Raw genomic sequence first — 25,915 nt, 5'->3', positions numbered from 1 at the left:
GGCAGATTCTCTCCAAGACGCCAGGCCCGCAGCACACGGACACATACTCAAGAGGTCAGGATAGCCGAGTCTCAGCCGTGCACTGGACCCCCAGCATCCAGAACGCCATAACCGCCGAGCACCGCCGCATCATCGGACACCTGAACTCGCATCAAGGACGCAAGATCGTCAGTAGTTACCTCATTGAGCCCCGGGGCACAGAAGAAGCGAAACCTCAGCCGGCCAACGAACTTATTTTGTTATTCCTGTTGTGTAAGTTAACTTCATGTCAAAATAAACGGTTTTCGTGTAAGACACTTGTCATCTTTGTCTCCTACCGCCACCACCCACATACGGTTTGACCCTAGGTTTTCCTGACGCGCAATTAACGTATTGCCCCCAAAATCGGCGAACTTACATTCAGCAAAGGGGTCAACTTGTCCTTCAGAACTTCGCTTAAATCGAATAGATTTGCTACCTGGGCTCTAGTTAGCTCTTTTACCTTTGGTTGCCCTGCACTATTTTGTTGGCCCATTTCCTTTGGTGCCTATCCTACTTCCTCTTTTAATTTTATTGGTTGAGTCGAAACATTCGTAATCCTAATCGGTATTCTGCCGCGGTGTTGCGTTTTCACTAACAAGTGAGACACCTGCCATAAACAATCTTTCTCTATCCAAAGTGCAAGGTTCCACCACGTTCGTCAGACTACCGATTTTAAATTTTATGTTATATATCAGCTTACAAACACATAGTACCAACATATAATTATAACACTAATAGTTAACCAATACAAAGGAATTTTTGATATATACAGTGCACTGTATTTACACATTATTTGGGACGATTTGAAGTGTATAAATTCACCTGTAGCACAATCTTTAACATACTTTTTAAATAATAATTTACTATTTAATCTAACTATGGTAAGTTCTAAATAATTCAGACTATTGTCTACTATTTTTCACACTGGAATTGAACATTTTTATTTATTAAATTCATTTCATAAACGAAAGAGTCAATATCTAGTATGCTTTTATCGTAGACGATGAAACAGTCATTTACACATCTTTAGCAGTGTTATTATCTATGAAATTAAGATTTCTAATATTATGTTATTATAATGCTTATACTCAGTGCCGTAACTAGCCATTCCTGTGCCCAGTGCAGGATTTTGTATTTAAGCCCCTTAATTAATTATTAGGTTTGGAAGGTAATAAAACAAATACACGCATTTAGGGTCCTCTTTGAAGCGGGCCCTGCGCGGGTGCACCCTTTGCACTCGACTAGTTAGGGCACTCTTGTTCATTATTTGTCGATAACGTCACTTCGTATTTAGTTTTAGATTGGAATAAAAAAAAACCCAACGAGTGAAACAACGCAACTAAGCATTTCGCATTTCTTTCTTAATACTTCGCGTAACCTTCAATTAATTAATATTGAAATTTCTCCACGGACCATCCAAATTTTCTTGCTGACCACCGGTCGCCGCCGCTGATTTCGACAATCCAATGTTAACATTAACAAAGAAAAGTTAATTTTACGTATTAGCCGTCCGAGAGCGGTAGAATAAGTGTCGTAATATAATAGTTGTGAGTTACGCTATTCTTTGGACACCCGACTAGAGTACGCATACTTTTAACAAGTGTAGGGTTACAAGAATTCCACGAAACTCTCCACAAACAATATTCGCTGGTCTTCGCTTCCGGCAATTTGCTTATAAAACCTTGGAAGAGAAGTCTAGATACTGGGCCCGTATCTATCGTAAGTTTGCTTTCTATTTCGCAGATTAAGGTGAATGGTGGTAATTTGAGCAGAGAATTACCACTCTTTGATATACCGATTCCCGCTAATGGGATCGTATCGCGCATTTTATCCCTCGAATGTTCTATGTCGCGCGGTTGTTCTCTAATCTTAACCGAAATAATTCTATCGCCGCGATTCCCTTTCGAATTATTTCGATCTTCTTTTCTTTGATAATCTACTCGCTTGAAGATTCCTTCCGCACCGGGTAAAGCTAGGCATTTGCTGACTGTCGCGCTGATCGGTGTTCTCTGAGTCGCGTAACTCCTTTCCGGCCAATCCCGACAGTAACGCGCCGAAAAATAAGGCATTTGTTCCCAGTTTTGGTCTTTTTTTTTTTGTTTAAACTGCCTATACTGTGTCCGATAAAAATGTACACGACTCGTATAATATAGATACGATGGGCGCAGAAAAGGTGCTATCGGGATCTGTCCCCTCGACACTGACAGATCGCGCTGATTATACAAGGCGATCTTCCGAAAGAAAATATCTCTCGAAAAGTGTTTTATAGGAAACTGGCCCCCTATATCGGTGTCGCTAATGTGAAGAAAATCCGGAAAATTCATGTGGCCAGCTCGTTGGCGGCTGTTGCCAACAACCACCGAACCCGCAAACGGTGTTCAGTGGTTAATCCATTCGACCACGGGTTGGCCGCTGGCGGGTGATCCATTACTCGATGGATAGTAATAATTGCGTAGGAATCTTATTATAATATTAAAAATAGTAATTTATTCGCAACTGTTTTTGCAACAGAAGGCTTGAATACGAATAAACAATAAAATCGATCGTAAATAAAACAATAATTATGAACTATTTATTGTTGTAAACAGCTGCGACTAAACTTTTACATTTATTCTATTTTTCAAACTCTTAGGAACAGGAACTCATAACATTTTATTGTACAGATTGAAAGTATAAAACAGAGTAACTTTACAGTAAATTATCCAACTTTATCAGCAGAATACAATCGAATATTTACATGGATCTTTACCTAGTTCTTCTGACAAGCGTTATTATCGGTAAGAATTTATCCTTTTAAAATTACGAGAAAATCTAGTGTTAGTATTATTATATTCAAAATTTCGAATATACAATCAAATTAATTAAATATGAAGTATAATTGATAAATATCCTTAATATTACAGTATATACATTTTAAGATTGTGGGAATAAGGGATACGCCATATGCCAATGGGGAGTGCCTCTTCGGAGGACTTTGTATGGGAAAAATCCAGAATACTTCAAGAGGCCAGTCCGTTGGCCAGATGAAAACTCGTTAATTCTACAATTCCATAATTTACCGTAGCCACGGATGTAGTAGGATACTCTTTTTTGTAATTCACTCACGCTAAAAAGAACACTATTGAGAGTGAAGCCCACTGGCAGTGAACTTAGTTGTGTTTAACCATATAGCCTACCAATGCTAGTACTTTGTTAATTAAAGCGAAATATCAACACAATCAATAAATAAATCAGCATTAATTATTGACAGATTTGAGTAATTACGAATATTTAATTAGAAATTATCGTTCAATTCAATATCAAGTTTCATCTTTGATTTTCTCTTTAGGATCTTTGATAGAAAGAGGATCGGCAGATTATATGATCCCAATTAATTCTTCAGCTTGTGAGAACGGATCCACTACCAAAGAAAAGAATGCAGCCTGTTACGAAGATTGTAAAAAGGCACCATATTCTGGCTTACTTAGATATGGTTTCTGTAATAATAATCAATGTATTTGCAATATCTATGAATTTTCTCCATAAGTATAACTGCAATTCGAAATGTAACGATATAAAAATTTAAAATAATAATTGTAATAATTATTTCTTTAATTAAAATTTCATTCTCGATTAATTCTGGTCCTGGACACAACGGTTAAGGTGTCAGCCTACAACTCTGGAAAATACAGAACCGAATCCTGATGAGCAAAGTAAGGATGCCCAGGAATTTTCGGGGAGTTCTGTTATGGATATGTTGGGACTCACCTCTTCCATCGTATATTCGTATTCGAGATTCGTATATTAGAGAGATTCGTGCTGTTAAATTTTGATGGTTAAAGGCCGTGCCGGCCCGAGGCAAGTTTTAGGATGGAGCGAGATCCTATAATGGCGCCCCCTTGGTTGCCCCTAATTTATACCCTTTAATTTTCTTTACCACTGAGGCGCCCCTTAGGACTTAGTGCCTGGAGCGGCTGCTCCGTTGGCCCTATGGTAGGGCCGGCTCTGCCATATCAAATCGGCTAAAGGTGGAGAAAATTGGGAAATAGAGGGAGGTCGCTTGACGTAACTCGAATGGGGTCGGACGTAATGAAGATTTTTACTCGTTATTACATTTACAACAGCTATAGAATTTAATAATTTTCCTCTTTATAAAAGAAGGTATTAATTTTATAAAATGTAACGTCCAACAACCATTATAGATTAACACTGCAACTTAATATTTCATCATATATTAAAACAACTTATTTTTTACATTATTAAAACAAATTTTATTTCAAATATTATCAATGCAACTTTATATTATTTCGAATTGTCATATTTTAAATATTAAAATAGCAAGATGAATTGTAAGTATATACGAAATATTGCAGATTATTTGTGATTTGAAATAATCTTAACTTACTCGACAAATATTCTTAACCTCAAGATGAATTGTAAGTATATATCCGGTTGATACCAGCATTTTAGTCAATAAATTATTCCATTGGTATAATTTTCTTGACTAAATTATTTATCATCTTGAAAAATGACCTAAAAATTAATTTTGTGATTTACAAATACCCCAATTAGGCAATGTTGGTGAAAGCATTGCAACATGTTTTCAACACACGTACAAAAGTTAAATATAATTCTTAATACAGTCGACCCCTATAACACTGTTGATAATTCCGTTTTATATGAATTCCATGTTGTACGAGTCACTTAGATTTTACAATTACGTGAGCCGTTCACAGCTCAGCACACGTATTTGTAAAATCTAAGTGACTCGTACAACATGGAATTCATATAAAATGGAATTATCAACAGTGTTATAGGGGGGTCGACTTGTAAGTCTAATTTCACCGTTTTTGTCATCAGAAACAGGAATCACTACAGCGATCATTGGTGTATAAAATCTTAATGTACGAATGAATATTGATTATTTCAACCGAATCACGTATCAGAATTCATAAGACTTTTTCCATTTTCCACCCTACAGATACTAAGAAAGCCCCCATACTCGTCACAGACCCACCATTGCCCGAACACTTGACTCTGATACTGGAGTTGGTTGCGGGTTTGTGCATCAACGAGCGGACTGCGTGGAGTTTTCAGTGTTTTCTTCACTGGATTTGTGTTTTGTTTGACGTTGTACTTTATTATTGCGGAAGTACAGTACGTCGTAGTACTCTCTTTTCATATTGCACGTTACACCATGTTTGTAAAATCCAGACTCGCGCACACTCCATGACTCAACACGTCACATCAAAATGTTATTTCCCTCAAAAACGTATGATTCGACACTATTAGTAGAGTTATGTAACACCACTAACCTATTGTTATTATTAGTAGTATTATTGGACTTCGAATCGAGTTGTACCTCATTCGCGTTGTAACTGCCGCTACGCGTAGGCCTTGCCACGTAAGTAAAATATCAATANATTTTTTTATTTTGTACAAACAAAATAAATATATTGAAAAATATAAAAACAATAAAAAATTATACTTCAGAAGTTAATTTAGTATCAAAAACGTAAAATATTTGAGTAGCTCGAGAAATAGGCGAAGATTGCAGCGCCACAATACTAGCGAAAATTTAAATTTGCCGACTGGAATGCTTTCGGATAACGGACGTTTCGGATAACCAGCTTTCGGATAACGGACGTTTCGGATAACCAGCTTTCGGATAAACGACGCTCTACTGTATATGCATTCGTCCAAATTGCTGTGTAGATAGGTTGTTTTAACGTCGTATTGGCTTAATTTCCATTTTTTTTATGTTGCCATTACTAATGAGATTCTTAGCGTTTCCAATTTCATCACAGGCGAAAATGTTTCTTCGTAATCTATTCCGTGGTTTTGGGAACTTCCCAGGGCTACCAGTCGGGCCTTTTTTCATATTTACACATCCATTCGGATTCATTTTGTTTTTCTATATCCATTTTTACTTTATAACATTAGCGTTTGGTTTTCGGTCCCATACTCTGAGTCTTATCAGTGATTGATATTCATTTTTCATAGCTTTCTACTACGTAGGACTTATGTTCTCGACAGGTGATCGCTTCTTTTAAGGTATTTCGTGTGAAATCGTGTGTCATATTTACTACATCTGATTCCTTGTTGGATTTGCTCTCTGATTCTTCGTGATCTTCTAGGTATTTGAATGTGGATATCCCGACTTTGGGTACGGTTGGGTTCTTCATTTGCGTCAATTTCTTCGTTGGGCTTATCGTTATCTCTTATTCTTTCAGTATCTACGGGTGTGGGATCGTTGTTCTCGTATATATCGCTTAGTTTCATCGTTGTTCTATCCAGGAATTTGTTTGTTTTTCTTGTTTTTCTCTATTACTTTCCCTGTCTAACAGTTCACTTCCTAATCGAAGTTCGATGAACTTAATTGTCCCTGGTTTCCACCACCTTATTTGTTTTTGAATCGTATACTCTGTAGGCTCGTCTGATTCTCGAATAATATCACTTTTCTCGATTTCGGCTTAAGTTTGTTCCGTTTTACCTTCGAAGTTTACGCGTACGCTAGACATTCAAATACTCGTAAATGTGATGCCGAGGGTTTACTTCCAGAGAATAGTTTCTCGGGAGATGCATTCTTCTCTAGTTTTGCGGGTGTTCAGTTCTTTAAATGCGTCGCCGTTCGTGCGGCTTGAGCCCAAAAGCTTTTTGGCAGTCGACTTTCGATGAGTAGAGCCCTCGTAATTTGGAGAATTGTTCCGTTGGCTCTTTCGGCTTTGCGGTGAGTATACTGTCGTTAATTGATGTTGTATTCCATGCTCGTTGCATAAACGAACTCAGTCTCGGTTTACGAACTCAGTCTCATTGTCTGTTCTGATGCGCTTTATTTCGTTGTTTTGCGTCGTTTTTATGAAGGGTTTAAGCATATCGGTTGTCTCATCCTTTGAGCCAAGGTCTTTTTGGAGTAGGCTTAGCATCGACGTATCTGACTTTGGTTTCTGATTTCTCTCTTGTAGCTTTTGTTCCGACGTCACGCGTGCGATTGCGATATCGATCGGTCTTCAGTTCGTATTTCTGGGAGTTTTCTGGGTTATACCGGCATGTTGAGCTCTTCTGATATATTTCTTACAGTTTTCGTCCCCCCTCCATTTTTAATTTCGAGAGCTTTGATCGACATTTTCGCTTCGTGTCTAATCGACCTTCGTGTCTTCCTTCGAGATCTTCTGAAACATCGCGTGCAATATTTAGATTCAAAATTAGACTAACCGCGTGTTTTTCCATTGTGCGTGCGATGATTCTAAGAGCTTCGCTGTTCTTCTTTCGCTACGTGTAATAGGCTGCTTTGTCTTTCGAAGTGGCTGTTTCTTCAGGAATTTCTGGTCTGGGACTATCGAGAACATCAGATCTTGACCTTCTAACATAATCTTTATTATATACAGTAAGATTCTGCTTAATGCGGGGGATGCCATCCTAGATGACAAAGCGCTAAACGAAACAGCGTTAAACGAGGTCATTTTAACATAGAGTAAATAGGGAAAGGGGACACGTGACCAAACACAAACAAACAAATTCCTTATGATGTACCAGCAACTGACAGATGTTAGGCAAAAGATAAACTAACGCTCCTGTTGACTGAATTAAAGTAATGAGTCACATTACTGGTGTTTAAATAATATTCAAAATAGTACTTTCATAATGTTTAGTGTCTTTCTTTCCAGCATCAGCGTGTGGCGCAAATTCACCACTCAGTTTCTAATGTTCAGTGTTTTTTCCTCGGCCACCGGTGGGCCATTTGATTTGACTCGTATACAGCAATATGACACGAGGCGATCTTCCGAAAGAAAATACCTCTCGAAAGATGTTTTACAGGAAACTCTGCCCCTATTTAAGTGTCGCTAATGTTGAACTATTTATTGTCGTAAACAACTGTGACTAAAAGTTTTACATTTTAATTCTATTTCTCAAACTCTTAGTAACAGAAGCTCATAACATTGTATTTTCCAGATCGAAAGTATAAAACAGAACAACTTTACAGTAAATTATCCAACTTTATCAGCAGAATACAATCGAATATTTACATGGCTCTTTACCTAGTTCTTCTGACAAGCGTTATTATCGGTAAGAATTTATTCTTCTAAAATCACGAGAAAATCTAGTGTTAGTATTATTATATTCAAAATTTCGAATATACAATCAAATTAATTAAATCTGAAGTATAATTGATAAATATCCTTAATATCGGGACAGTATATAAATTTTAAGGTTGTAGCAAAAAGGGATACGCCAAAGCAACTGGTGAATAATATGCCAATGGGGAGTGCCTCCTCGGAGGACTTTGTATGGGACAAATCGAGAATACGCCAAGAGGCCAGTCCGTTGGCCAGATGACAACTCGTTAATTCTACAATTCCATAATTTACCGTAGCCATGGATAGAGTGGGATACTATTTTTTGTAATTCACTCACACTAAAAAAAACCTTATTGAGAGTGAAGCCCACTCGCAAAAATTGTGTTTAATTTAACCATATAGCCTATCACAGGGGTGGCCAACCTTTTGCATACTATGCGCCAATTTTTTGACAGACGACTTCAGATGCGCCATAAAACTCGAACACTTTTTGTACAATCTTACGTTCAATGTTAGGGGTTGATAAATAGAGATAAAAATAAATCTGCTTTGCTTAGGAGAGAAAAGGGAATAACTTTATCACGCAGTTGAATTAATTAATTTATGACAGTTTATTGAAGCACCAATTAACAATAGTCAACAATAATCTCCTGTACGAGAGGGCTATTGCTTCATGATGGTGCTATTGCTGCCAGAGTCTCGTTTGGTGAAGATACCTCTGCACCACAATTATTGGCACCGAGAACAAGATCAGCTTGGAATAACTTTAATCACAATAAATGTTTTCGGCCATTTACACGCCTATAAACTGATCGAAAATAAAGATCGCAAGACTCAAAATACATGCATTCACTGTAATTTACAATGGGGAGAACACCCATTTTATCTGCAAAATAGACTGTAACGAATTGTGCAACAAATAAACTTGCCATGACAGACTGTAAAAAATTTATTTTTTTATATAATATTCTTAATCGCATAAAAGCCAAATCTGGCAATTTTGCTCAGAACTAACTGAAGCGCCACTTGTAATCGTCCAATGCGCCACGTTTTGGCCACCCCTGGCCTATCATATGCTAGTACTTTGTTAATTAAAGTGAGATATCAACGCAACCAGTAAATAAGTCAGCATTAATTATTGACAGATTCGACTAATTATGAACATTTAATTAGAAATTATTGTTTTATTCAATATCAAGTTTCATTTCTGAATTTCTCTTTAGGATCTTTGATAGGAAGAGGATCAGCAGATAGGAATATAATCGTACGCCCAATTGCATCTTCAGCTTGTCAGACGGGATCCACTAGAGCAGAAAAGTATACAGCCTGTACCGAAGATTGTAAAAAGGCACCACATTCCGGCGAAGTTAAATATGGTTTCTGTAATTTTAAAACATGTGTTTGCGTTTTCATTGAGTTTACTTCATAAGTATAACTGTAATTCGAAATGAAACAGGTTGGCCATGTGGATTCTTCATTATTTCACGAGTCTAACACCTAAATAAGATCAATTTCCCATAGAATGTCTTTCTCTTTGCAATTCTTCCACACGTTACGTTACCTTAATCCACGTTTATTATTTGAATATGTAAAGATAGCTGTAACTGAATAAATTCATTTCTGTCCAGATTTTTAATAATTCAATGTAAAATATAAGTATAAAAATATGACGTGTCTTTACTTCTTTAGTACATTCGTCGGTCTGGAAGTAGAGGTCCATGATACGGGTGACAAATTTCTCCGTCTACCCAATATTTAGATTCAAAATTAGACTAACCGCGTGTTTTTCCATTATGAGTGTGATGATTCTAAGAGCTTGGCTGTTCTTTCGCCACGTGTAATAGTCTGATTTGTCTTCCGAAGTGGCTGTTTCTTCAGAAATTTCNCGCTTAGTTTCATCGTTGTTCTATCCAGGAATTTGTTTGTTTTTCTTGTTTTTCTCTATTACTTTCCCTGTCTAACAGTTCACTTCCTAATCGAAGTTCGTACAACATGGAATTCATATAAAATGGAATTATCAACAGTGTTATAGGGGGGTCGACTTGTAAGTCTAATTTCACCGTTTTTGTCATCAGAAACAGGAATCACTACAGCGATCATTGGTGTATAAAATCTTAATGTACGAATGAATATTGATTATTTCAACCGAATCACGTATCAGAATTCATAAGACTTTTTCCATTTTCCACCCTACAGATACTAAGAAAGCCCCCATACTCGTCACAGACCCACCATTGCCCGAACACTTGACTCTGATACTGGAGTTGGTTGCGGGTTTGTGCATCAACGAGCGGACTGCGTGGAGTTTTCAGTGTTTTCTTCACTGGATTTGTGTTTTGTTTGACGTTGTACTTTATTATTGCGGAAGTACAGTACGTCGTAGTACTCTCTTTTCATATTGCACGTTACACCGTGTTTGTAAAATCGAGACTCGCGGCACACCCCATGACTCAACACGTCACATCAAAATGTTATTTCCCTCAAAAACGTATGATTCGACACTATTAGTAGAATTATGTAACGCCACTAACCTATTGTTATTATTAGTAGTATTAGTACTAATAAGAAGCGCAGCATCTGTGATAAAAATTAAACGAATACGTAAAAGTTCACAACACACCTCGCACTTTGTGACAACACACCGGTTGCGGAACACTTGGTTATACTAACCGTTTGTTGTTACTGGACTTCGAATCGAGTCGTACCTCATTCGCGTTGTAACTGCCGCTACGCGTAGGCCTTGCCACGTAAGTAAAATATCAGTATACTTTTATATTTATTTTTAATTTTTTTTTCAATAAAGTAGGTAAATATTTGCAAGTTTATCGAATAAATATATTAAATTAACAATGTCGTAAGTTTCCCTATCATCAATGCCGTGACATTGATGATGCTTTAGACCACCAATGCGCCACGTTTTGGCCACCCCTGGCCTATCATATGCTAGTACTTTGTTAATTAAAGTGAGATATCAACGCAACCAGTAAATAAGTCAGCATTAATTATTGACAGATTCGACTAATTATGAACATTTAATTAGAAATTATTGTTTTATTCAATATCAAGTTTCATTTCTGAATTTCTCTTTAGGATCTTTGATAGGAAGAGGATCAGCAGATAGGAATATAATCGTACGCCCAATTGCATCTTCAGCTTGTCAGACGGGATCCACTAGAGCAGAAAAGTATACAGCCTGTACCGAAGATTGTAAAAAGGCACCACATTCCGGCGTAGTTAGATATGGTTTCTGTAGTTTTAAAACATGTGTTTGCGTTTTCATTGAGTTTACTTCATAAGTATAACTGTAATTCGAAATGAAACAGGTTGGCCATGTGGATTCTTCATTATTTCACGAGTCTAACACCTAAATAAGATCAATTTCCCATAGAATGTCTTTCTCTTTGCAATTCTTCCACACGTTACGTTACCTTAATCCACGTTTATTATTTGAATATGTAAAGATAGCTGTAACTGAATAAATTCATTTCTGTCCAGATTTTTAATAATTCAATGTAAAATATAAGTATAAAAATATGACGTGTCTTTACTTCTTTAGTACATTCGTCGGTCTGGAAGTAGAGGTCCATGATACGGGTGACAAATTTCTCCGTCTACCATAAAATATGTTTTTCTTTTAACGGAAAAATAATAAAGATTATACAGGAAACCCAAACTACTTGAGATACGACACACGACCTCTTTTATCTCCCCATCTCGTCGACCTATAACCCCCAAAATTTAATGGCGTTAATCCCCCAATTAAATTAACAAACCTCCCTGCAAAAATTCAGAAAATTTCCACAAAAAAAAGCGCAGGAAGTTATTAACCATCAAAGAGAGTGAACAAAATCGTGCCCTCTCCCACACACACTAACATCCATATATACAGAAAACCCCTTTCCCCAAAGTCCCCGGAGTCCAAAAATGTAAAATTCCTCAGGGGTCAATTTTGATCTATTGCCTACTTTTCCTCTGTTATACATAACTGAACAATGAAAGTAAAATGGTTTTATAAACTATTTAGAAATAGCATATCCTACTGAGCATTCAAAAGTGCTAAAGAATACTAAAAGGCATTGCCGAAATGATTTCAACATGCATTCAACACACGTACAAAAGTTAAATATAATTCTTAATACAGTCGACCCCTATAACACTGTTGATAATTCTGTTTTATATGAATTCCATGTTGTATGAGTCACTTAGATTTTACAATTACGTGAGCCGTTCACAGCTCGGCACACGTATTTGTAAAATCTAAGTGACTCGTACAACATGAAATTCATATAAAATGGAATTATCAACAGTGTTATAGGGGGGTCGACTTGTAAGTCTAATTTCACCGTTTTTGTCATCAGAAACAGGAATCACTACAGCGATTATTGGTGTATAAAATCTTAATGTACGAATGAATATTGATTATTTCAACCGAATCACGTATCAGAATTCGTAAGACTTTTTACCATTTTCCACCCTACAAAATACTAAGAAAGCCTCCATACTCGTCACAGACCCACCATTGCCGGTTGCGGGTTTGTGCTTCAATCGAGCGGACTGCGTGGAGTTTTCAGTGTTTTCTTCACTGGATTTGTGTTTTGTTTGACGTTGTACTTTATTATTGCGGAAGTACAGTACGTCGTAGTACTCTCTTTTCATATTGCACGTTACACCGTGTTTGTAAAATCGAGACTCGCGGCACACCCCATGACTCAACACGTCACATCAAAATGTTATTTCCCTCAAAAACGTATGATTCGACACTATTAGTAGAATTATGTAACGCCACTAACCTATTGTTATTATTAGTAGTATTAGTACTAATAAGAAGCGCAGCATCTGTGATAAAAATTAAACGAATACGTAAAAGTTCACAACACACCTCGCACTTTGTGACAACACACCGGTTGCGGAACACTTAGTTATACTAACCGTTTGTTGTTACTGGACTTCGAATCGAGTCGTACCTCATTCGCGTTGTAACTGCCGCTACGCGTAGGCCTTGCCACGTAAGTAAAATATCAGTATACTTTTATATTTATTTTTAATTTTTTTTTCAATAAAGTAGGTAAATATTTGCAAGTTTATCGAATAAATATATTAAATTAACAATGTCGTAAGTTTCCCTATCATCAATGCCGTGACATTGATGATGCTTTAGACCACGCAACACACTCCCGAAGTCGATCGGGAAACTAACAAAGCTGTGACAAATTTGGACTACAATGCTACTAAAAGTGAGGTAGACACTGTAGATCAGATGCGTTCATCCTATACTACATCCCGAATTACAAGGAGATGGCCACTAACTCTCTTTTATCGTCATCTCGACGTTGCTGGAATAAATTCTAATATTATATTTAAATTTAATAATCTCGATAACAAAGACCGAAAACGACATTTTATATATAAAAACCTGGCCTAGGTCTAATGGAAGATTTAGAAAATTAGACTAACCTCGTGTTCTTTTATTATGAGTGTGATGATTCTAAGAGCTTGGCTGTTCTTTCGCCACGTGTAATAGTCTGATTTGTCTTCCGAAGTGGCTGTTTCTTCAGAAATTTCTGGTCTGGGACTATCGAGCACGTATACATCAGACTTCGACCTTCTAACAGACTTTTTATTATATACAGTATTTCCATATTAGGTATTTCAATATTGAACTCAGTCCTTTAGCTTCCTCGGCCATCTTTCTTTTGTTCTTTCAGTACTTTTCTTCGGGAATCTTACTAGAAAACTTAGGAGATCGCGGGGTGACTTATTCTTTAAACGTTTTCTGGGCCCATTGTTCAACGAGAGAGGATTGGATTGTTGGATGAGAAAGATGGCGTAGAGACAAGACTACGAATGATTTAGACGACCCGATGTTAACATTAACAAAGAAACGTTAATTTTACGTTTTAACCATCCGAGAGCAGTAGAATAAGTGTCGTAATATAATAGTTGTGAGTTACGCTATCTTTTGGACACCTGAATAAAGTACGCATAATTTTAACAAGTATAGAGTGACAAGAATTCCACGAAACTCGCCACAAACAATATTCGCTACAAACCCCCCCCGCTTTGGGAAGTTTCGTGCTTACATTTATTTTCGTTTAATTCAATGTTTATTTTACATTGATTCTGTCTAAACAGATTTTCAATTTAAGCACGTTTAATGGTTTTATCAAAAAGTCTGTCGATATTTTTTCCGTTGGGATGTATTTAATAACAACAATACATGACAACGTTTTCGTGTACAGTACATAGGATATTTTTCTTACTATATGTTTGGTCTTGTAGTTAGGACTTCCGCTGTTGATTACATTATCATATTACCTGATGATCGCTATAAATCGTAGTTGTTTTGTTAGAACCTTTTTTTTCTATTTCATTTAGGATCATTTTTAACCGTGTCGCTTCTTTCTTTGCCTCAGTTAATGCCGTCAATTCACTTTCGCGTGTCGATAACGCCGTTTGCTTCTGCTTCTGGCATTTGTACCACACGAGATTCTGTCCGTATTGCAAAAGGTATCCGCTATTCGAACGTTGACTTATATTTCTGTCTTACCAATTAGCATCCGCGTGTCTGATTGAATTGATGTTTTGGTCTCGTTTGTATACGATTCCTTAACTTTGGGTTTCTTTTAATGAATACCCTCGGTTGTTCCATATACAGTAGAGCGTCGATTAACCGAAAGTCAATTATCCGAAAGAATTCCAGTCGGCAAATTTAAATTTTCGCCAGTGCTGTGGCTCTGCAATCTTTGGCTATGTCTTGGGCTACTCAAATATTTTATGTTTTTTATACTAAATTAACTTCTCAAGTATAATTTTTTTATTATTTTTATATTTTTCAATATATTTATTTTGTTTGTAAAAAATAAAGAAATAATTTTTAACGATACAATAGTCACGATTATTATTTTAAAAAGTTTACGTTAGGCTTAACATCGACTAAAATTCAACGCGAAGCGACACACAACGGACAAAAATTTCAACATAGGATAGGTTAATGTATTTTTTCGTACACAACCGGTTATCCGAAATATCAGTTATCCGAACAACTCCAGTCCCCAATTGAATCGGATAATCGACGCTCTACTGTATATACATTCGTCCAAATTGCTGTGTAGATAGGATGGCTTAATTTCCAATTTTTTCATGTTGCCATTACTAATGAGATTCTTAGCGTTTTTAATTTCATCACAGGCGAAAATGTTTCTTTGTAATCTATTCCATGGTTTTGGGAACGTCCCAGGGCTACCAGTCGGGCCTTTTTTCATATTTACACATCCATCCGGATTCATTTTGTTTTTCTATACCCATTTTGACTTTATAACATTAGTGTTTGGTTCTCGGTCCCATACTCTGTCTCATCAGTGATTGATATTCATCTTTCATAGCTTTCTACTACGACTTATGTTCTCGACAAGTGATCGCTTCTTTGAAGGTATTTGATGCGAAATCGTGTTTCATATTTACTACATCTGTATCACTTCATTCGTCCGTATCGGAGAAATTTTCATCGTAGTTAGGCGTGATTCCTTGTTGGATTTGCTGTCTGATTCTTTGTGATCTTCTAGATATTTGAATGTGGGTATCCTCACTTTGGGTATGGTTGGGTTCTTCATTTGTGTGAATTTCTCCACGCATACTCTAGACATTCAAATACTCGTAAATGTGATGCCGAGGATTTACTTCCAGAGAATAGTTTCTCGGGAGATGCACTCTTCTCTAGTTTTGCGGGTGTGCAGTTCTTTAAATACGTCGCCGTTCGTGCGGCTTGAGCCCAAAAGCTTTTTGGCAGTCGACTTTCGATGAGTAGAGCCCTCGTAATTTGGAGAATTGTTCCGTTGGCTCTTTCGGCTTTGCGGTGAGTATACTGTCGTTAATTGATGTTGTATTTTATGCTCGTTACATAAACGAATGAAATCTCGGTTTACGAACTCGGTCCCATTGTCTATTCCGATGCGCTTTATTTCGTTGCCCGTTATGTTTTTCGTCGTTTTTATGAAGAGTTCTAGCATATCGGTTGTCTCATCCTATGAGCCAAGGTCCTTCTGGGGTAGGCTTATTAATAAAGGCGACCATACACGTTAAGTTAATCCTCAAAGGATTAACTATGCATGCCTGACCTTGAGTAATTCCTGATTTTGTTGCCAATAAACATCCAAGAACAGTCAGTATGTCGTCATCAGATGCCATGGCCGAGTGACTGACTGAGAGACAATGGCGTAGCGAATATAACTGGCGCCCGGGGCACGATACTATATTGGCGCCCCTTCCCCTCCAGAAACAAATCATGTTTGTCTTGGAGACCATTTGGCGCCCCTCTGCGAGTAGAGCCCGGGGCAAGCTGCCCCACAATAGCTACGCCTCTGCTGAGAGATTTTCTTCGTGTGTGGACGATAGGAAATTCTGAAGTTCCTCGAGGTCAGGCAGCCTCAAAGGATTTACTTAACGTGTATGGGCCCCTTTGACCCGCTTAATGCGAGGGATGCGATCCTAGATGACAAAGCGCTAAACGAAACAGCGTTAAACGAAATCATTTTAACATAGAGTAAATAGGGAAAGCGTACACGTGACCAAAAATAAACAAACATTACCTTAATTTTAAGTTATTTTTATATTAATTTGTATAATAGTACATGTTAAATAACACATAAACATTCATGATGTAATATATATATATATATTTTTTTTTCCAAATTGCACCAAACAGACATAGACTTAAAGAAAGTGCACTTTTTTGCCACCTTTTGCTGATTAGTTCGTGTTCGTGAAAATACCCATTTAACTTGGGTATTGAGTTCATTCCTTTAGCTTTCTCGGCCATCTTTCTTTTCTTCTCTCAGTACTTTTCTTCGGGAATCTTACTCGAAAACATACGACATCACTGGGTGATTTATTCTTTAAACGCTTTCTGGGCCCGTAGCCGATTGTTGGACGAGAGAGATGGCATAGAGACGAGACTACGAATGATTTAGACCAGCGGTCTGCAACCTTTCTGACCACTAAACTCGCAAATTTGAATCCCGTGGACCACTATCGTGAAATTTTTTCCATTTAAGCCCCTTAATTAATCAGGTTTGGGAAGGTAATAATACTTCGCGTAACTTTCAATTGATGAATGTCGAAATTTCTCCACGGACCATCCAAATTTTCTCGCCGACCGCTGATTTAGACTACCCAATGTTAACATTAACAAAGAAACGTTAATTTTACGTCTTAGCCATCCGAGAGCGGTAGAATAAGTGTCGCAATATAATAGTTGTGAATTACGCTATCCTTTGGACACCCGACTAAAGTACGCATACTTTTAACAAGTATAGGGTGACGAGAATTCCACGAAACTCTCCACAAACAATATTGGTTACACTAACGCGCTCGTCTTCGCTTCCGGCAATTTGCTTATAAAATCTTGGAAGAGAGATCTAGGTACTAATGTAACGACTGTAGATAGGATGGCTTAATTTCCAATTTTTTCATGTTGCCATTACTAATGAGATTCTTAGCGTTTTTTATTTCATCACAGGCGAAAATGTTTCTTTGTAATCTATTCCATGGTTTTGGGAACGTCCCAGGGCTACCAGTCGGGCCTTTTTTCATATTTACACATCCATCCGGATTCATTTTGTTTTTCTATACCCATTTTGACTTTATAACATTAGTGTTTGGTTCTCGGTCCCATACTCTGTCTCATCAGTGATTGATATTCATCTTTCATAGCTTTCTACTACGACTTATGTTCTCGACAAGTGATCGCTTCTTTGAAGGTATTTGATGCGAAATCGTGTTTCATATTTACTACATCTGTATCACTTCATTCGTCCGTATCGGAGAAATTTTCATCGTAGTTAGGCGTGATTCCTTGTTGGATTTGCTGTCTGATTCTTTGTGATCTTCTAGATATTTGAATGTGGGTATCCTCACTTTGGGTATGGTTGGGTTCTTCATTTGTGTGAATTTCTCCACGCATACTCTAGACATTCAAATACTCGTAAATGTGATGCCGAGGATTTACTTCCAGAGAATAGTTTCTCGGGAGATGCACTCTTCTCTAGTTTTGCGGGTGTGCAGTTCTTTAAATACGTCGCCGTTCGTGCGGCTTGAGCCCAAAAGCTTTTTGGCAGTCGACTTTCGATGAGTAGAGCCCTCGTAATTTGGAGAATTGTTCCGTTGGCTCTTTCGGCTTTGCGGTGAGTATACTGTCGTTAATTGATGTTGTATTTTATGCTCGTTACATAAACGAATGAAATCTCGGTTTACGAACTCGGTCCCATTGTCTATTCCGATGCGCTTTATTTCGTTGCCCGTTATGTTTTTCGTCGTTTTTATGAAGAGTTCTAGCATATCGGTTGTCTCATCCTATGAGCCAAGGTCCTTCTGGGGTAGGCTTATTAATAAAGGCGACCATACACGTTAAGTTAATCCTCAAAGGATTAACTATGCATGCCTGACCTTGAGTAATTCCTGATTTTGTTGCCAATAAACATCCAAGAACAGTCAGTATGTCGTCATCAGATGCCATGGCCGAGTGACTGACTGAGAGACAATGGCGTAGCGAATATAACTGGCGCCCGGGGCACGATACTATATTGGCGCCCCTTCCCCTCCAGAAACAAATCATGTTTGTCTTGGAGACCATTTGGCGCCCCTCTGCGAGTAGAGCCCGGGGCAAGCTGCCCCACAATAGCTACGCCTCTGCTGAGAGATTTTCTTCGTGTGTGGACGATAGGAAATTCTGAAGTTCCTCGAGGTCAGGCAGCCTCAAAGGATTTACTTAACGTGTATGGGCCCCTTTGACCCGCTTAATGCGAGGGATGCGATCCTAGATGACAAAGCGCTAAACGAAACAGCGTTAAACGAAATCATTTTAACATAGAGTAAATAGGGAAAGCGTACACGTGACCAAAAATAAACAAACATTACCTTAATTTTAAGTTATTTTTATATTAATTTGTATAATAGTACATGTTAAATAACACATAAACATTCATGATGTAATATATATATATATATTTTTTTTTCCAAATTGCACCAAACAGACATAGACTTAAAGAAAGTGCACTTTTTTGCCACCTTTTGCTGATTAGTTCGTGTTCGTGAAAATACCCATTTAACTTGGGTATTGAGTTCATTCCTTTAGCTTTCTCGGCCATCTTTCTTTTCTTCTCTCAGTACTTTTCTTCGGGAATCTTACTCGAAAACATACGACATCACTGGGTGATTTATTCTTTAAACGCTTTCTGGGCCCGTAGCCGATTGTTGGACGAGAGAGATGGCATAGAGACGAGACTACGAATGATTTAGACCAGCGGTCTGCAACCTTTCTGACCACTAAACTCGCAAATTTGAATCCCGTGGACCACTATCGTGAAATTTTTTCCATTTAAGCCCCTTAATTAATCAGGTTTGGGAAGGTAATAATACTTCGCGTAACTTTCAATTGATGAATGTCGAAATTTCTCCACGGACCATCCAAATTTTCTCGCCGACCGCTGATTTAGACTACCCAATGTTAACATTAACAAAGAAACGTTAATTTTACGTCTTAGCCATCCGAGAGCGGTAGAATAAGTGTCGCAATATAATAGTTGTGAATTACGCTATCCTTTGGACACCCGACTAAAGTACGCATACTTTTAACAAGTATAGGGTGACGAGAATTCCACGAAACTCTCCACAAACAATATTCGTTACACTAACGCGCTCGTCTTCGCTTCCGGCAATTTGCTTATAAAATCTTGGAAGAGAGATCTAGGTACTAATGTAACGACTGGGCCCGTATCTATCGTAAGTTTTCTTTCTATTTCTCAGACTAAGGTGTATGGCGGTAATTTGATTTACCGGTGGTTACCGGTAACCACCGGTACTCTTTGATCTACCGATTCCCCCGATAATGAGATCGTATCGCGCATTATATATAACCCTCGAATGTTCTATGTCGCGCGGTTGTTCCGTAATACAGATACGATGGGTGCAGAAAAGGTGCTATCGGTGTCTGTTTCCTCGACTCTGACGGATCACGCTAATTAAATTCCGGCTATATCTGATTTGGCTGAAAGAAATGTAAGGGTTTTTCCGTTTCTACCCGTTCACGGGGGAAGGGATTCGGTCCTCGATATTTCCAAAAGGGTGTTTGATTATAATATGTCGCCGGTGATGGTCTAGGTCAGGGATGGCGAACCTTTTTGTGTTCGCGTGCAATATTGTAAGCATACTTAGGTTTAAAGATGTTTATGCGTGCCAAAGTTTCAGACTTCGAATAACGTTATTAAAAGAAATTAAATGAATACGCTTTAATTAGAATAAATGTAAAAAAGCTGATTGAAAAAAGGATGATCAGATGATAAACCGTAAAGATTATTGAAAAAGACAGAAATCGTATGATATATTACGTGCCAGATGATTTCTCCTTACGTGCCACTTTGGGCACGCGTGCCATAGGTTCGCCACCCCTGGTCTAGGTGATGGCGCACTCGGCGGTCTTATAAAATTCGGAGGCGGGGGTCGACGCTGCCAGCTCGAATAATACAGAATTTTGTATCGGCTTCTTAGAATCCTGACGGACGGCACTACTACCTTTAACCACCAGTGTAATTTTGGACTAAAATCACTGTGAAATTAACAGACTGGGTGAGTCTATCAGAATCCTCGTATAGTCTCGACTATCGTGTGGGAGTGACAAAATCTCTCTGAGACAAGCTTTCCATTTTTAACCCGTTTATTATATTGTGTTTTTGTGGTAAATTTGCACCTTTCGTTTGCGCGAGTATTCGAAATTCCTTATGATGTACAGTACCAGCACCTGACAGATGCCAGGCAAAAGATAAACTTAACGCTCCTGTTGACTGAATTAAAGTAATGAGTCACATTACCGGTGTTTAAATAATATTCAAAATAGTACTTTCATAATGTTTAGTGTCTTTCTTTCCAGCATCAGCTTCACGCGCAAACCCACGACTCAGTTACTAATGTTCGGTGTTTTTTCCTCGGCCACCGGTGGGCAATTTGATTTAGTTTTACTCGTATACAGCAATATGACACCAGGCGATCTTCCGAAAGAAAATATCTCTCGAAAGGTGTTTTATAGGAAACTCTGCCCCTATTTAAGTGTCGCTAATGTCGAACTATTTATTGTTATAAACAACTGTGACTAAAAGTTTTACATTTTAATTCTATTTCTCAAACTCTTAGTAACAGAAGCTCATAACATTGTATTTTCCAGATCGAAAGTATAAAACAGAACAACTTTACAGTAAATTATCCAACTTTATCAGCAGAATACAATCGAATATTTACATGGCTCTTTACCTAGTTCTTCTGACAAGCGTTATTATCGGTAAGAATTTATCCTTTTAAAATCACGAGAAAATCTAGTGTTAGTATTATTATATTCAAAATTTCGAATATACAATTAAATTAATTAAATATGAAGCATAATTGATAAATATCCTTAATATCGGGACTATATAAATTTTAAGATTGTGGGAATAAGGGATACACCAAAGCAACGAGTGAATGATATGCCAATGGGGAGTGCCTCATTGGAGGACTTTGTATAGAAAAAATCCAGAATACTCCAAGAGGCCAGTCTATTGGCCAGATGAGAACTCGTTAATTCTACAATTTCATAATTTACCGTAGCCACGGATAGAGTGGGATACTATTTTTTGTAATTCACTCACACTAAAAAAAAACACTATTGAGAGTGAAGCCCACTGGTAGTGAACCCATTGTGTTTAACCATATAGCCTACCAATGCTAGTACTTTGTTAATTAAAGCAAGATATCAACACAACCAATAAATAAGTCAGCATTAATTATTGACAGATTTGAGTAATTATGAATATTTAATTAGAAATTACCGTTCAATTCAATATCAAGTTTCATTTTTGAATTTCTCTTTAGGATCTTTGATAGGAAGAGGATCGGCAGATATGAAAAAACTCGTACGCCCAATTGCATCTTCAGCTTGTCAGACGGGATCCACTAGAGCAGAAAAGTATACAGCCTGTACCGAAGATTGTAAAAAGGCACCACATTCCGGCGAAGTTAAATATGGTTTCTGTAATTTTAAAACATGTGTTTGCGTTTTCATTGAGTTTACTTCATAAGTATAACTGTAATTCGAAATGAAACAGGTTGGCCATGTGGATTCTTCATTATTTCACGAGTCTAACACCTAAATAAGATCAATTTCCCATAGAATGTCTTTCTCTTTGCAATTCTTCCACACGTTACGTTACCTTAATCCACGTTTATTATTTGAATATGTAAAGATAGCTGCAACTGAATAAATTCATTTCTGTCCAGATTTTTAATAATTCAATGTAAAATATAAGTATAAAAATATGACGTGTCTTTACTTCTTTAGTACATTCGTCGGTCTGGAAGTAGAGGTCCATGATACGGGTGACAAATTTCTCCGTCTACCATAAAATATGTGTTTCTTTTAATGGAAAAATAATAAAGGAAACCCAAACTACTTGAGATACGACACACGACCCCTTTTATCTCCCCAAAATTTAATGGCGTTAATCCCCCAATTAAATTAACAAACCTCCCTGCAAAAATTCAGAAAATTTCCACAAAAAATGCAGAGGAAGTTATTAACCATCAAAGAGAGTGAACAAAATCGTGCCCCCTCCCACACACACTAACATCCAGATATACAGAAAACCCCTTTTTTGCATTTCTCGACGTGTCAAAGTCCCCGGAGTCCAAAAATGTAAAATTCCTCAGGGGTCAATTTTGATCTATTGTCGTATATTTCCCCTGTTATACATAACTGAACCATGAAAGTAAAATGGTTTTATAAACTATGTAGAAACAGCATATCCTACTGAGCATTCAAAAGTGTAAAGAATACTAAAAGGCATTGCCGAAATGATTTCAACATGCATTCAACACACGTACAAAAGTTAATTATAATTCTTAATAAGTCTAATTTCACCGTTTTTGTCATCAGAAACAGGAATCACTACTGCGATCGTTGATGTATTATGCCCATCACAGGCCCACCAGTGCCCATACACTCGACTCTGATAGTTGAGTTGGTTGAGAGTTTGTGCATCAACGAGCAGACTGCGTGGAGTTTTCCGTGTTTTCTTCACGTGTCTAACATCTAAATAGTATCCAGTTAGTCATACAATGCCATCCCAGAAGACTCCTCTTTTGGCAATTGTCTAAGTGTTCGTTGCCGTGTCTCGTAAAATTAAACCATTCCCATCATAATTCAGGCATGCCCACGATGCGGCAACCGTGTGGTGAGGATAGAATCCCGACATATACGAGACAGACCACACTGAAAAAATTCCTGGTGTTGTTTCCTCCTCTGATTCGATTTAGAGTCTCTCGGAGCTGTAGGTTAACACCGTAATCGCCTTGATCGACACTGTATATTATTTCAAAATGTAGGACTACCTACGATGGGAAGTTTCAAAGTTTTGAGGAATATTATCCTCATCTTAAAGTTAACACATACCACAAATTTATGAAGAAAATATTTATATATTTATCTCATATTACTAATTAAATAATTAATCATTTTAATACATACAAAGCATTTTAACATGTAATATTTTATTTAATAAAGAATGATGGCACTTTCTTCCTAATTGCCGAGTCTTTAGGAAGACCATTCAACCATTGTCTCACGGTCATTAGAATAACCGAAACGAAAACAATAAATGCTCCAGACAGACTGTACGCATCTGGAATATCATTAAATATCGATATTTGACATATAAAAGAGAGGAAGACTTCACTCGATGATCTGACAATGGAAACGGGAGCGGCATATTCCGACTGTAATGCCAATGTAAATAGGCATTGAGCGATGGTACTTAAAACTCCCAACAAGACAACCAACCATTGATCCAATCCACATTTTGGTAATTTAAAGCCACTGATCGCCACCGTAATAATCGAAGTTTCGATTGTAGCCACACAACCGAAACTAAATGTCACAACAGAATAGTGAACTTCTTTAATCTTACGAACTAACACATAAACCCCAGCATTTAATAATATGCAGCCGAAGGCCGAAAGCATACCCAAGGTATAATATTCATCAAAGATGAAGACACGATTTGCAATTATCAAGGGAACTTTAGTTATCAGTAACATTCCTAAAAATGTTAATAATAAAATTAAAATATAAAACATAGTGAATGGTTCCTTTAACAGTATCTTTGCCAGAATACCCACAAAAACTGGAGTGCTGAAAATAATGACCGAAGCATCGGCTAAAGGGATAAAACGGTATGCCATAAATGTAAGAAACAAACCAGAAGCTCCTATTATACCTCTTAGCAATAAGTAAAAGCGCAATTTCTTTGGTCCCAATGGTTTCTGATTGAAATAAATCATCATCGGGAGGCTGAAAATGAATATGGCTAAGAATCTCATGGTGGCTAATTGACCAGGATGGATTTCTTTAACATATTTTACAATGACGGCTGACAGGGTGAAGAAAAGACTGGAGATGCAAGAATAGATCAGTCCTTTGTAAATATTATAATTTTTAAAGAAATTTCGTTTCTTTCTCTGCGAGGGATCCTTATTGAGGGAGTTGAGGATTGGTTCCTGAATTTCTAACATCTCTTGAATCGATTGCCTTTGTTCTTCCTACAATTAAATCAGTATATATTAAAATCACTGATGTATGCAATATATTTGTATTTTATTTAATTTCTTTTTTAAATTTAATTAATAAAAGACATATAAACTGCAGGCTAATAGGCGTGAAATAAATTAACACCACAAATCTAACTTTTAAGTCTAAGTCTAGCCCGTAGACGAGTATATTAATATAAAGTACAGTACAGTACCTGTAACCACTGTATGATTATATAATGCTTTTAAACTTGAGATAATGTTTATATCTATGTAGACATGTTAGAGACAAGGGAAAGTATAATTAACGATAAATATATATTAAAATTACATGTAAATTATATACATTATCACTTCTATACTATCCTTTGTTACATACGTTTAATTCTTCCTTATTTACTTCGCGTTAGGATGTATAAACAGTAAAAACAACTCATTAACAAGTAACTTTAATTAATTATATCTAATATCTAACTTAATAAAAGGTAATAAAATAAATATCTTACCATTTTCTTAACAGTAATCGAAAGCTGTTGTTTGTAATGGTTAAATGCCTATGTAATTTCCTGTCCTTGAATCTGTACTGTACAATAATATTAGATGGGGTCGATATGTAAGTGTAGAGTGCGTTCTGTTATAAAACACGAACCTTTCTACATTTGGAATCATTGTTCAAGACGATTCGACATTCTATATTCATATTTTTATAGGCTACATTAACGGTGTTTACCTTCGTTTTGGGGTCAGAAATACCGTAAAGGGGTCGACTCCCGGGTTAGAGTTTCGTCTACTTTCAAAGGGTTAAATAAACATTACTTATTAACATTAGTTTACTGTCACTGTAATCTATCAACAGGTCATTACTCTGATGTACGATAAGCTTGAAAGTAATCTTGTTTAAAGAAAAAAAAACTTCTTTATTTGCACCTTTATATAATACTTTCTTGTATTTCGGACCTTCTCGTCCCTCATCAATAAGTGTTTTATCTGTTATAATTCTAAAAATACATTGTATATTTATACAAATAAAGAATATTTAAGGAAAAAGGTTAGTTTAATAGGAAGAATTAAGACTCGTCTACGTAGAGCAATAAGGATACATCAATGCATACTTTTAATACATAAAGTTTCCATAGCTACAAACATTCCTATTTAATTCTATCGATTACGAATCTACCTTTTTAATCTCTATCTTTCTGACATAAATATTTTATATATTATTGTAATTTTATTGT

The 25,915-nt window shown here is 37.0% G+C and overlaps 2 protein-coding genes and 2 long non-coding RNA genes across 7 annotated transcripts; 3 read left to right on the top strand and 1 right to left on the bottom strand.

Moving 5' to 3' along the window:
• The first annotated feature begins 1,566 nt into the window (after positions 1-1,566).
• Positions 1,567-4,685, top strand: LOC111627498. Its single transcript, XR_002757019.1, has 3 exons — positions 1,567-1,740; positions 2,654-2,798; positions 3,350-4,685. It is a non-coding gene; the product is annotated as an uncharacterized LOC111627498 (long non-coding RNA).
• A 561-nt stretch (positions 4,686-5,246) lies between these two features.
• Positions 5,247-9,707, top strand: LOC111627495. 2 transcript variants are annotated; one of them, XR_002757015.1, is made up of 3 exons: positions 5,247-5,404; positions 7,954-8,067; positions 9,302-9,707. XR_002757015.1 is itself a non-coding variant. In XM_023371078.1 (3 exons), exons 1-3 carry the CDS (start codon positions 7,766-7,768, stop codon positions 9,505-9,507), a joined length of 432 nt encoding a protein of 143 aa, XP_023226846.1. In that variant the 5' UTR covers positions 7,676-7,765; the 3' UTR covers positions 9,508-9,707. The 2 variants fall into 2 exon arrangements, 1 of the variants encoding a protein (XP_023226846.1); XM_023371078.1 differs by lacking the exon at positions 5,247-5,404 and adding an exon at positions 7,676-7,877.
• Positions 9,708-12,964: 3,257 nt separating this feature from the next.
• On the top strand, positions 12,965-22,060 carry LOC111627496. 3 transcript variants are annotated; one of them, XR_002757017.1, is made up of 3 exons: positions 12,965-13,084; positions 21,289-21,402; positions 21,972-22,060. It is a non-coding gene; the product is annotated as an uncharacterized LOC111627496 (long non-coding RNA). The 3 variants fall into 3 exon arrangements; XR_002757016.1 differs by lacking the exon at positions 12,965-13,084 and adding an exon at positions 19,587-19,853; XR_002757018.1 differs by lacking the exon at positions 12,965-13,084 and adding an exon at positions 20,115-20,129.
• A 994-nt stretch (positions 22,061-23,054) lies between these two features.
• LOC111627494 (solute carrier family 35 member G1-like) lies at positions 23,055-25,262 on the bottom strand. Its single transcript, XM_023371077.1, has 2 exons — positions 25,187-25,262; positions 23,055-24,692 (listed from the first exon to the last, which is right to left on the bottom strand). The coding sequence occupies exons 1-2, from the start codon at positions 25,187-25,189 to the stop codon at positions 23,646-23,648; spliced, it is 1,050 nt and encodes a 349-aa protein (XP_023226845.1). The 5' UTR covers positions 25,190-25,262; the 3' UTR covers positions 23,055-23,645.
• Positions 25,263-25,915: the final 653 nt, after the last annotated feature.

This window comes from Centruroides sculpturatus, unplaced genomic scaffold (assembly GCF_000671375.1).
Source record: "Centruroides sculpturatus isolate CEXI.00-Female unplaced genomic scaffold, Cexi_2.0 scaffold562, whole genome shotgun sequence".
Lineage (NCBI taxonomy): Eukaryota > Metazoa > Arthropoda > Arachnida > Scorpiones > Buthidae > Centruroides > Centruroides sculpturatus.
The sequence above is the reverse complement of the archived record's forward strand: the minus strand, read 5'-3'. Positions and strand labels throughout refer to the sequence as shown.